At 39.7% G+C, this 12,246-nt stretch overlaps 1 protein-coding gene across 8 annotated transcripts in view; it reads left to right on the top strand.

Annotated features, from left to right (window-relative positions):
• Window positions 1-12,246, top strand: part of LOC133459746 (unconventional myosin-XVIIIa-like) — a 71,485-nt gene that overhangs the window by 40,437 nt on the left and 18,802 nt on the right. For all 8 annotated transcript variants that reach the window (XM_061739999.1, XM_061740001.1, XM_061740004.1 and 5 more), the window contains 14 exons: window positions 2,609-2,752; window positions 2,949-3,038; window positions 3,198-3,317; window positions 3,441-3,555; window positions 4,724-4,851; window positions 5,020-5,174; window positions 5,954-6,071; window positions 6,162-6,368; window positions 6,953-7,063; window positions 7,618-7,722; window positions 7,909-8,055; window positions 8,242-8,355; window positions 9,304-9,420; window positions 9,909-9,992. In XM_061739999.1, coding sequence (XP_061595983.1) covers window positions 2,609-2,752; window positions 2,949-3,038; window positions 3,198-3,317; window positions 3,441-3,555; window positions 4,724-4,851; window positions 5,020-5,174; window positions 5,954-6,071; window positions 6,162-6,368; window positions 6,953-7,063; window positions 7,618-7,722; window positions 7,909-8,055; window positions 8,242-8,355; window positions 9,304-9,420; window positions 9,909-9,992 — 1,755 coding nt within the window. The remainder of the gene's footprint in view (window positions 1-2,608; window positions 2,753-2,948; window positions 3,039-3,197; window positions 3,318-3,440; window positions 3,556-4,723; window positions 4,852-5,019; window positions 5,175-5,953; window positions 6,072-6,161; window positions 6,369-6,952; window positions 7,064-7,617; window positions 7,723-7,908; window positions 8,056-8,241; window positions 8,356-9,303; window positions 9,421-9,908; window positions 9,993-12,246) is intronic.

Raw genomic sequence — 12,246 nt, forward strand, 5'->3', positions numbered from 1 at the left:
AAGAAACATCCATGTTGATTGAAATTGCATATTTGTAAATTTCCTTTCTACAAACTCTTAATAGGTATTATATTAGGATTATTAGAGTTGAAGTTATTTGTGAGTCCACGGAAGCATGTCGCCGGGGAGAAGCTCATGCTCAGTCATGATGTGGGTATAATAAGTACTTTTTTTTTTATTTTTTATTTTTTTAATTAAGATTGGAAATCAGGTATTCAGAGTCTACGAAAATGTGTTACGATAAGGGGATAAAATGGTTAACTAAAGTCTTATAATTCTTACCAGACATCACGTGCATATACACTGGTTACGTCCAGTTATTCCACGCCTGCAGAGCGTGTGAGAATGAGATGTGGATTGAGATTGAGAGAAAGAAGAGTTGTGCTGCAGTACCAGACTGATTTGCCTCCCAATTCAGGTGCTTTTATTATGTGCTGCTCAAAAGGCTGAAGCACAATGCATTTTTTTATGGTAAATGTAGTCTCTCGTTACAGTAATTTTCTGAAGCGCACCCCCCCCTCCCCATTGATTCTTATTTTGTTTATATTATTCTTGATTCAGTTAGTCACAACCAGAGTTGGGGAACAGATACAATCAGTATGAAAGTGCAGTAGCGAAACTGATTTGCTTTCCTGTGCAAGCCCTTTTGTTATGTGTTGCTCAAGAAGCTGGAGTCTGCTAAATGTATTTCTATTCAGCTCATGCATATACACTAAATGAAGTCTCTTCACAATAATTTTGCGAAGGGCATTTTTTCCCCCCATTGATCCTCATTTTGTTGATATTATTCTTGATTCAATTAGTCACCAGCCTGAGTTGGGGAACAGATAAATGACTGTGGTGGCTTATTGACGGATTTCCATCTCTCCTCTTCTGCAGTGTAAATATTTATAGTCTATGTTGTTGCTGAGTCTTTGAATAATCATTTTATAACAACATTCACTTGCAACCTTGCTGTTACCTTGATATCACTCAGTGAAAACTTATAGGGCTCAATTGCCTCTCACACTGTTAGAAGTATCAAACCTTAGCAGGTACAGTTGATGGTAATTTGCCTCTGGAAAAGCTCAGAACGAGCACGGGTGAAGCCTCTTTGACACTTGCTGGTTGATGTATGTGGATGTGACGGGAAGTTACAATTTCCTTTGATTGATATCCCCTGGCATGTTAACCTTGTGAAGCTGTGCCAAGACCACGTGACAATAAATGACAAAACCACAATTTTTCTTGTTTTTTTTTTTTTTTTTTTTTTTTGCCCCCTCCCTTCTCTTGCAGCTGTCTCCTCAAGGGGACAAGCTGACATTTTTAAAGTCTGTTATTTTGCCTCAGCAGGCACTTACCGTATTGGAAGTTTTGTCCTTCAGGTAGCCTACAGATGTTTCTCTTACTTTATTTTAGTGGTGTTTTTTTTTCTTTTGTGCATCAAGTTGATACAGCATCCATAACCTGACTCAATGGAAAAAGACCAGAGATGAGATTCTACTTGCATGATTTTGAATAGTTAGGAAACCCTATATACTCTGCATTCGCACCAAATGCATTTGTTTGTACAGTGCATACCCTTTTCTGTTTTCTAGAAGAAGCTTGTGTAATAGGTCTTGGAAATGTATCTTCTATATCAGGTTTAAAATCCGTAGTGATGAGGAATTAGCCTGGCCAAACAAGCCATTGTGATTAGGTCTTTACTTTAATCAGAGCCTCTGTAATCAGAACCACTTAACTGAAGCCTTATTTGATATTTAAGAAATCCTCAGAAATGGAGCATAAAGGTTCCCTTGAGAAGACGGATCAAAGTTACATCCGAGGAGGCTGAAGTCGTGTGTTGCAGAGACACACACATGGTTTTTATTTACACTCAAAGGAAGGCATAAAAATGCACCAAGAGCATCTGTTGAATACAGAGAAGAAAGTGGAAAATGTGTTTTTTGTCGCTTCATCTTGGCTCACCATTGTAATTCATCAAAATGTTTATCCATGGTGCTCATAATCTTTTGTTTGTTTCCTTTTCTTTTCCGACTAAATATGACAAGTGAGACCTATTTAAATCTCCTGTCAGAGAATTGCTGCATTTTGCTGCATGTTAAGGCTTTCACTGTGTGACAAATCCTAATTGGGCATAGAGAGTACCTTCAGGGCAAAATGTACCTGATGCTGTTGCTCTAATTGGGTTTGCCCATAATCTGCTGGAGAGCCTCATGCATAAGCAGCATGGAAATCGTGTAATACTTCGAATTAGCTGCCGACATGTTTGATTTAATTAATCAAAAATTAGCTTCCAGCCTTGGAACGCACTGCAGAAACTCTCTCAAGGAGGCTGGCAAGACCCGCAATATCTCTTTGCCCATAAACATGCAATGAGATGCAAAAATGAAGAAGGCAATATTTTTCAAATTTTCGACATTAACGATGAGAACAATATCATAACATTAGAGCAGTTGAGCAAAGCATGAAGCGTTTTACATTCTTTTTTTTTTTTGTTAATGCAGAATATGTATATTTATCTCTATGTATTTTGTCTATTGCTAACGTAAACAATTTATATATTAACTGTTATGAATATTTATAATCAAGTAAATGCTTCTCTATGACTTCCTCTCCTCGTGTGCAGATTCAGGATCTGGCAATAAGGTGCATCCAGAAAAACATCAACAAGAATCGTGGTGTGAAGGACTGGCCGTGGTGGAAGCTTTTCACAACAGTCCAGCCCCTCATTAAGGTCCAGCTCACAGAAGAGCAGATGCGGAGCAAAGACGTGAGCAGATCTCTCCATCCGATCCACCTCGCACTATAAAATCCTTTTTCTTAAATTACTTTCTAAATGTATTATTCTCCGCTGCAGTAATGCAATTCCTGTCACAGATGTTTGACATTTCTTATGGTACTAAATATTTCACAGTTTAATCTGAAACCTGATATGGAAAATATTCTTGCTTTAATGTGTGTTCCAGGAGGAGATACAGATGCAGAAATTGAAGTTCGAGAAAGTGGAGAAAGAGAGAAATGAGCTGAGACTGAACACGGATCGATTGGAGAGCAAGGTGAGTCCCTTTGTCTGTGTCATTGCGTTGGGAGGGTGGTGTTTGAAGCTGCATGAATCGTTTTAGTTCAAGATTTGATCACTGACTTGCACAGAAACTATAGTGTATACTCTAAAGTTTTGCCTCACGCTCCATATGTTACTACTTGTATGCATTCAGATCGCAGACCTGCTGGCGGAGCTCACTGATGAGAGGAGCACCAGTGAGTCAGCTTCTCAGTTGCTGGAGACTGAAACTTCGGAGAGACTCCGTCTGGAGAGGGACTTGAAGGACCTTCAGGCAAATGAGCACAAAAACATAAATACAAACCCTCTCTGTTACTGTGCATTATATGAACAGTTCAAGATTATTTTCAGTGACTTACTGTTTTTTAATTAGTTCCTGCATTTGTGCCTTTTTCAGGTTAAGTTTGACGGAATGAAGAAACAGTCTGACGCACAGGAAATGGAGCTGATGGAAGCACGGCTCTTGAAAACATCAGACCTCAATGGAGAGATGGATGCTGACGACGATTCTGGTTAGTCGAGCTGGAAACCCTTAATGAACCCAAATTGAAAGCCACCGGTGATGATAACGTTGATACTTGTGCTTGCGTAGAGGGCACTATGTGAGATATGTAACATAATCATTGCTTTCAAATATTTGTTCAAAATTGCCTAATTAATTGCACACTTTGACACAAGAAAATTGTAACTTACATGTCGGCTCAGGTCAGGAGAAACATTTACTGAACTGCTCATACATCCATTATCTGCACAGTTTGAACCGCCCCCTAGCATGAGTCGTAGTGAGTGGCTTTGACTGTTCCAGCAGGAGACATGGCATTGAGACTGGGCCACATCTTGCATAATGTTGTTAAGCATATTTTCCAAGTTTGGGATTTACCGCTAGGGGATTAAGATGTTCACTCCCAGGCATACAACTAATGCCCTGCCACTGATTGGTTTCCCCCTGCTGGAAAATAGAGCGCCTGCTGAGAGCATATTGGCCATGAGGCTTTTTTTTTCTTCCCTCCTTCAGTTCCACCCCCTCCAACCCACCTCGGCAGACAAGCCATTACAGAGCATATCAGAATTCTTAGATGAATGAGAAAGTAATCGTTGGGATCAGAGCTGGTGGCCCTGCAAGTTGTCATTATGCTATATATATGCTAATGAGCAGCTCTGATGGAGAAGCCGGTGTTGGTATGTGAAGGAGAAATGGACAGCCTCTAAAATGATAAGGCTTGGAAATGAACCTGAACCTGAATGTCTGCCCGGCCGCTGTTTTAGTTCTGATAGCCCGTGACAGCTCCAGAATTAAGGTCGGCTAAGAACTGTGGAAAGTGCCACTTAGACATGTCCTTCTCTGACTGCTCTTGTGGTGTGCTCAGAATTTTTACCTGAGGTTTATTCAAGATTAGAGTTAATATGCAAAGGCTGCTTTGTAGTTTCTTGTTGAAAATTTTTGACCTCATAAGGTTAGAATTTGATGAAAGAAGCTTTATTTCCTGAAAGATTATATTGTGTCAGGCCTTGAATGTGATAACCATCTCAGTCAGTAAAGTGTGCTACATGATCCCCAGCAGCCATGATTTCTGAGCTTTTGAGACTCTTCTTCTGTGTACCTGGCTGGGCCGACATTAAAGGCAAGAGACACCCAAATGCCACCAAAGACATTTTCTGAATTGTATATCTTTGCTGCAGGAGGTGAGTGGCGCATAAAATACAATCGAGCCGTGCGAGAAATGGACTTCACCAAAAAGAAACTCCAGCAGGAGTTTGATGATAAGCTGGAGATAGAGCAGCAGAGCAAAAGACAAATCGAGAGAAAGGCAAGACAAAACCTGGTTTTACAATTTATGACTGCCACATACCTTAAACCTTTAAACTGTATTAATATCACTGTAATGATATGCACTGAGCTGTTGGAAAATAATAATTAAGATGTGTGTGTGTGTGTGTGTGTGTGTGTGTGTGTGTGTGTGTGTGTGTGCGCGCAGCTGGCTGATTTGCAGGCAGATAATGAAGATGTGCAGCGCTCCATGCAGCAGATGAAAAAGAAATGCCAGAAACTGTCTGCCGAGCTGCAGGACACCAAGCTTCATCTGGAGGGCCTACAGAGCCGCAACCACGATCTTGAGAAGAAACAGAGAAAGTCAGTTTCCGTTGAACTCGCTCAGCCTGTATATTAATTATAAACACACATCACGGAGAACTTCCAGCTCCATTCTCCTGGGAATGCTCAGCACAGACCCGCTCTCATAAGGCTTAAAGTTTTCTGTAATTTGAGTAGTGACTGAGTTGGGCTGTAATCTGTGGAATTGCATTAGCGGAGAAAATGACTCAGACTTTAAGCACTTGAGAAGCTATCTCTGTGGCAGAATGTGATCTCTCCCCTGTGGCTAATTGAAGATGCTCTGTGGGTGAAATTATTTTCGGCTGCACTTCAGAGAAAAAAACAGGGAATTACGACAAGCTGACAGCATGAGGCACTTAGCTCTTAAGTTCAGTAAGAATAAGTGTTTTTGCCCTAGACAATTGGCGGAAATATTTAGCATATTATTAGAAAACAATGTAAAATTGATAGCTAACAATCATGGGGATAAAAGTGGGGGCTAAAAGAGAGGTGATGCTTGTTCTGGGTTATTGGACAAGGAAAGTATCAGACCTGCTAAACACAAGAGTGTGTTATATCGAGATGGTTGTCTAAGCCATATTTTTTGGGTAAATGATATTGAAAAGAGCTTGTTTGCTCACTGATAATTTTAAGATATTTTGTCACAGGATATTGACTGATTTTGGAGCCAACACATATCTTTATTATGTGGATAAAATTATCATTTTTAGCATGTTCTCTTTTTCTTTTTTTTATGTAAAACAGCCATTTCCTGAGCTGTGGTTCATTACGGCTTTGTATCTGTGTGTGTGCTTCAGGTTTGACCTGGAGCAGAACCAGTCTCAGGATGAGGTACAGAGAGAACGGGGCCAACGGGAGAAACTGGCTCGAGAGAAGGACATAATGACTGCTGAGATATTTAACCTCCGCCAGCAGCTGCAGGTAAGCGTCTGTCCTCTCTGCTTTCTGTATGGCATAATGTAACGGGACTGGTTCATGTCTTCACTTTTACTGCATCTTTTCCACCTGCAGGACAAGGACACGGAGCTGTGTGGTGTGAATGTGAAGGTGCAGCAGCTGGAGGCAGAGCTACAGGACCTCTCCTCACAGGAGTCCAAGGATGAGGCCTCTCTGTCCAAGGTGAAGAAGCAGCTTCGCGACCTCGAGGCCAAGGCGAAGGACCAGGAGGAGGAGCTGGACGAACAGGCAGGGAACATCCAAGTCCTGGAGCAGGTATGGGTGGTGCAGAAATTGTAGCAGTTTTAATTTTTTTTAGTTTTATAGGAAACATATGCCATTTCCTGATGTCTCAATGAAATGCCTGTGACAACGCATATGACAAAGCATATGATTTTTAGGGGCTGGGGTGGGATATTCCACTCTACTACTCCCCTCCCCCCTGTTTCTCTTTTGAAACCTGACGATATTTACATCTGTGCTGAGAGGTTGGGTGACGTAAACACGGGAACGCTGGATGAATGTACTCTGTTTTGTGACATCACAGTTCAGATTAGTGTCAAATTTGAACGGCTCATTCAAAGACACTTCTCTCTCTCTTTTTTTTTTAACTCACTGACGAAGTGACAGGATTATGTTTGTCAGAGATTTTGATTGGGTATTCACTTCAGATAATCAAATGTATGCTCTCAAGCAAATGCATTAATTTTTTTTGGATGAAATGTCCCTTTTAACATGTAAATGATATTTTTCTAAAACCTTAATCTTCAATAAGAAAAAGTTACTTACGAATGCATGAAACTTCTGCTGCTGCGCATTTAAATCGGGCATTGCTCTTTATATCCTCATCTTATACTCAGACTAAGCTACGTCTTGAGATGGAGATGGAGAAGCAGCGGCAGACCCACTCAAAAGAGATTGAGAGCAAGGATGAAGAGGTGGATGAAATTAGGCGGTCCTGCAGTAAGAAGGTTGGCTTTGCTCATTTTCACTCCTTCATTTTGTATTCATTTATCGCATTCACTTCCCCAAACTTACAATTACTGTGGCCCTTTCTCACAGAAGCGATGTGAAATGCACATTTATGTTGAAGTTTATTGTACTTTTTGAGTGGCCCTTCGTATTCTTCAGCTGGTTATTTCTGTAAAGAAGTAAAAATAATTTCCTCTTTTACGAATTATGTAGTGCAGAGAAAGCACATTACTCATTATCAAACAACAAACACAAAAGCGGCTAAAATATTCTAATCTACCCCTCAAAGCAGATGCATATTAATGGTAAAAACTGATGAAAACAAATGGTGTTTGCAATTCTTTAAACATTTATTATTAAACAAAAAACATTTTGGCATATCAAAGCTGTATTTGTTGGTCCTTAAGGCTAGCTGCTCTGTTCAGGAGGGATTCATTTGTCTGTGATGTGTGAGAGCAGCCATCACTAACAAGATGGGTGATGGTGTGTTATGTGTGACTTTGGCTATCACTGATAATCTGTCGGTGCATCTTGACTTTCATGCGTCCTCCAGCTGAAACAGATGGAGGTACAGCTGGAGGAGGAATATGAAGACAAGCAGAAAGTCTTGCGTGAGAAAAGGGATATGGATTCCAAACTGCTCATTGCCCAGGACCAGGTACTTCTCTCTTTCTTCCTCCAGGTCCCTGTCAGTGACGTTAAGTGTGCATGATGGAGTGTGACCCACTTCTTTTGATTGGAAATAAAATGCTTTTGATGCTTGAGAGGCACTTTGAGTTTTGAATGAGGGTGGATGGTCATGTCTAACAATGATGCGACTACAAAGGAGTGGTTTGTTATTCAGGTGAGCCAGAGGGATGTGGAGACAGAGAAGAGGTTGAAAAAGGATCTGAAGAGAACCAAAGTCCTCCTGGCTGATGCCCAGATTATGCTGGACCACCTGAAGAGTAATGCTCCCAGTAAGAGGGAGATCGCCCAACTGAAAAATCAAGTATGTTATCCAGAGGATGGTATTAGCTTTTTAATGTGTGGCAACATTTAAACAAGAGAAAAAACCTTTTTCAACTTTGGGCTCAGAGTAAAGAAACTGCAGAGGTTTTTATATATATATATATATATATTTCTTTTAACTTCGTTTGCCCCTCACTTTCATCTTTTCCTTCCTCCTTTTCCTCAGCTGGAGGAGTCGGAGTTCACTTGTGCAGCAGCAGTGAAGTCTCGAAAGAGCATGGAGATTGAAATAGAGGACTTGCATGTCCAAATGGATGATGTGGTCAAAACTAAGATTTCGGTGAGTTTTCAAATTTTCTCACGATCAGTCCTGAGGGTGGGGACACATAATGGCAAGTGGAAGTGAACAAATTCTCTTCCAATTAGTCACTTTAGTCTGGTTGAACGCCAGACAGTAATATCTGTGTTTTTTAAATGTTGTAAATCTGTCAGTAATGTGGACATCATGAGTCATTAATATGTAATGAAATACACCTTACCATTTTTCATTTCACATTTTTAAAGGGTGCAATTTTTGCATGAATGTTTATATACTCTTCTTTTAATGAGCTAGGAAATCCAAACAAAACAATGTTTAATTACTTGAGGGCCTGTGTCTGTCCAATTTTCAAAATGTAGCATAGCTCTCATTAATATGCATACATCATCAAGCTGCGTTTGGATATTAAAATATGAAATGCCCTTTGGCATATGTCTGATTTTACCATTTTGCTCTAATGGATAAATGAGCTTTGCTGAATGTTATTTTTTTTTCTCAGCCTGCTCATTAATAACTGTCTCTTGAGAGTACTGCCTACATTTTAGACTCACGGACTGAGGATGTTTGTGTCTCTTGGGAAGACACACAGAGTTGTATGTATCTGTGTTTTGATTTTTAATTGCATCATTTATGGCAAGGGAGGGTCCTCTAAATGTTTGAGATTAGAGAATGCATATTTAGCCGCCCCCCCAACACACACCGAACACAGAAAACGAACTGTAATTCTTACATCACTAGTATGCTACACTCACAGCACTTTTTCCAGGCCTAAATGAGCCAATTGATTATCTCCAATTGGTGTCATCCTCCAGTCAGAACCCTGTCCAGATTGTGTTTCATTGCCATTAAATGAGAGTCCAAGACTGCCATGGCCCGGCCAGCTAATGACCATTTATCATATTCAATGGCTCATGAATAAATCCTGTCACTCCATCCTAAAGTGCATGTTTCCTTCTCCGTGTCTCTTAGTTGGAAGAGCAGATCAGCCGTCAGCAGAGAGAGAAGAATGATCTGCAGTCTCGTATGGAGGAGGATCAAGAAGACATGAATGAGCTGATGAAAAAACACAAGGCTGCAGTTTCACAGGTGATTTAACCTATGAAGAATCTCAGGCAGGTCTTTTCTTTGAAAATATCAGTCCAAAGACATACTATATTCCTTTAATATTGGAATCTGACCAGTTTCTGTGATTTAAAAAAAAAAAAATAGGCCCACAACAAGAGACTTGCTTATATAACTCTATTTCTTTAGCTGTTTTTGTTTAAACCACTGCAGGATAGTGTTTCTTACATCTTCGTCAACATTCTGTTCTTTTGTGTAGGATATTTTCTCCTGTAAGCACAGCAAGTTCTCAGAAATCAGACACGCAGATGGTTCAGCTGCACACCATATGACAAATGATTGTACTTGGAACTACTGCGCTTAAGAATCATTAGCACTAAAAGTGATTTTCTTCACACATTATTGAAACGACACTGGGCACAAAATTGTATTCTGTCTTGCACAAATATTTAAATACAGCGGTTCTTTTGACAGTTGCTTTTTGTTTGTCTGTCTGTGTTCATATGAACTAGTCTGCCAGGGACTTGAGCCAGATCAGTGACCTGCAGGCTCAGCTGGAAGAAGCCACGAAGGAGAAGCAGGAGATTCAAGAAAAGGTATAGTTCAAGGAAGTATTCATAAGCAGCACAGTAGCCTGCTGGGAAGCTTCCTGCTGCCTCAACACTTCTCTCTGATTGAGCCTCAGCTTTTCGCTAGGTTTCTCTGATTATTGCGGCCAAAAATGCTTGGTTTCTGTGGCAACTTTGTTATCAGGATCGCAATGCAATCTACATGTAAATAGTAGAAATCTGTGAATGTTTTCAGTCAAGGAGGGACATTGTGCCTTTGCTCCTTAGAGCCGTCTAAGCTTTGGGTTCATGCAGCTAAGTGCAGGTTCATAAACCAATCTAAATAAAGTCTTTGCCATAAATTAATCATGAAAAAAAAAAAAACATTGTAGGGCTTATTCTACTGTTTCAGGTCATTTTAACCTAGCCAAGCCTCTACTTTCTGGGTGATTTATCTCATGTGTGGTTTTGCTTGAATTATTGTATTTTAAGCTTTTACAGTTGAATGAGATTTGGCAATTGAAAATGAGCATGAAAGCCATATTGGGCTGTTCTCTGGTGATTTTTATTTATTTATTTTTTTCCCTTAATTGAATGACTCGGCTATTATAGTGAGGAAATTTGATGGAAATAGGAAATTATATAACTGCGAAAATCAGGTTAATTATCACTATGATTATGTCAATTAACCAAAAAAATGTAAAGGTGATGTTTTACTATTACACATAAAAAAAGACAATGGTTTGTCATTTAAAAAAGATATTTTAGATGACAAACCACTATTTGGTAAATGATCTGTCTACATTTATACCTTGTTTCAGCTCAGATGTTAAAAAAAGCAAACAAGTAAACAGTCCCTTTGATTTCATTTTAGTTTTATACCCTTAGTATCGATTAACTTTTATAGACTGTAGTATTTGTTGAAACAGATACATACTCAGAATCAAGCTGCACTTCATAGTGAAAAAGTCTCACAACCATGATGTCTCATTATTTTGCCCTTTTTGGTGATATTTTGCAACAGAAATGTTCATGGATGTTTTGGCACTATGTGTTACTTCATAATGAGGGTTTATGCTCCATTCAGGCCTTGTTTACAGGGTAATTTCACACATTTTTAAAAGTAATTATGAAAAATGGATGCAAAATAAGGTGGATTTAAAAAAAATATCAAGACTCTCTTCTAATGCAGGGGAACTTTAAAAGAAAAACACTCCTCACTTACAATATGTCCAGGTGCAGTTTTCTGTACTGCTTTATGTTTTGCATCATGCTAACATGAAGGGTGCCTCTGTACAGGTGGCCTATGACTGTAAATGCTTTTCAGCCTTGATGTACAATGTCAGAGGATGCAGCCTGCTGACTTTGGTAATCCTTTGACCTTTTGCTCTGGCACCAAACAGGTCAACATTTTCACTTTGTCGGAGAAAGATTTCAACAACCAACAGATGGCATGGCAGTAACGATTCAAATATGCATGGACCACATTTTACTGGCTGGACATTAGCATGTTAACATTGTCATTGTGCGTATTTTAGCACCCTGACACTAGCATATAGGTCAAAGCTTTGATGTGTCCGTGCACAAATGTCACAGAGCTGCTATCGAGGCCGCAGACTGTCAGTCTTGTTTTCACACTGCGTAGTGCGCCACTGGCATATCGTTCACTTAATAAAAGCTTTTTATCTGGATTATCAAATGAAAATATGGAGTGACAGAGTACTCATTTGATTTTCTCTGCGTCTGAGCTGGTTGGTTTAAATTACTGCATTTTGTGCTAATGATAGAGACTCAACATAAACACAGATTCACTTTAAAAAAAGGTTAATGCACCTGATTGAGGTCAGTTTTATAACGGTGTTTTTACTGTACCATGCTTCAATGAAGGAGGACCATTTGCTCACAGGATAACTTCTGTTGTGTCAAGTGTGTCACCTGCAACTAAAAGGGCATTTTCTTTGCAAATTTATTCGTTAGCATTACAATTTTTAATTTATTTAATTTATTTCCTGGACATTTGAAGCTGAACTAGCTTGAATGTGGGAATATTTATTTATTTTTTTTGCATTTGCCTGTACATTGTACCACCTCAGGATCAAAGTTGGCGGGGTTTCTTTGTTTTCTGTGAATTGTGAGTGATGCCTCACAGCAAGAACATTCTGGGCACGCACATGCTGGTCGGATGGGGATTTTCCAATGCCTAATTTGCATGTCCGCCCCTTTGCCAAAGTGTGTTTTCTTCCAACTGTTCAAAGACATGCTCAGGTTAATTGGTAATTCTTAATTGGCTGCAACCGTGCAC

The sequence above is a fragment of the Cololabis saira genome, chromosome 14 (assembly GCF_033807715.1).
Source record: "Cololabis saira isolate AMF1-May2022 chromosome 14, fColSai1.1, whole genome shotgun sequence".
Lineage (NCBI taxonomy): Eukaryota > Metazoa > Chordata > Actinopteri > Beloniformes > Belonidae > Cololabis > Cololabis saira.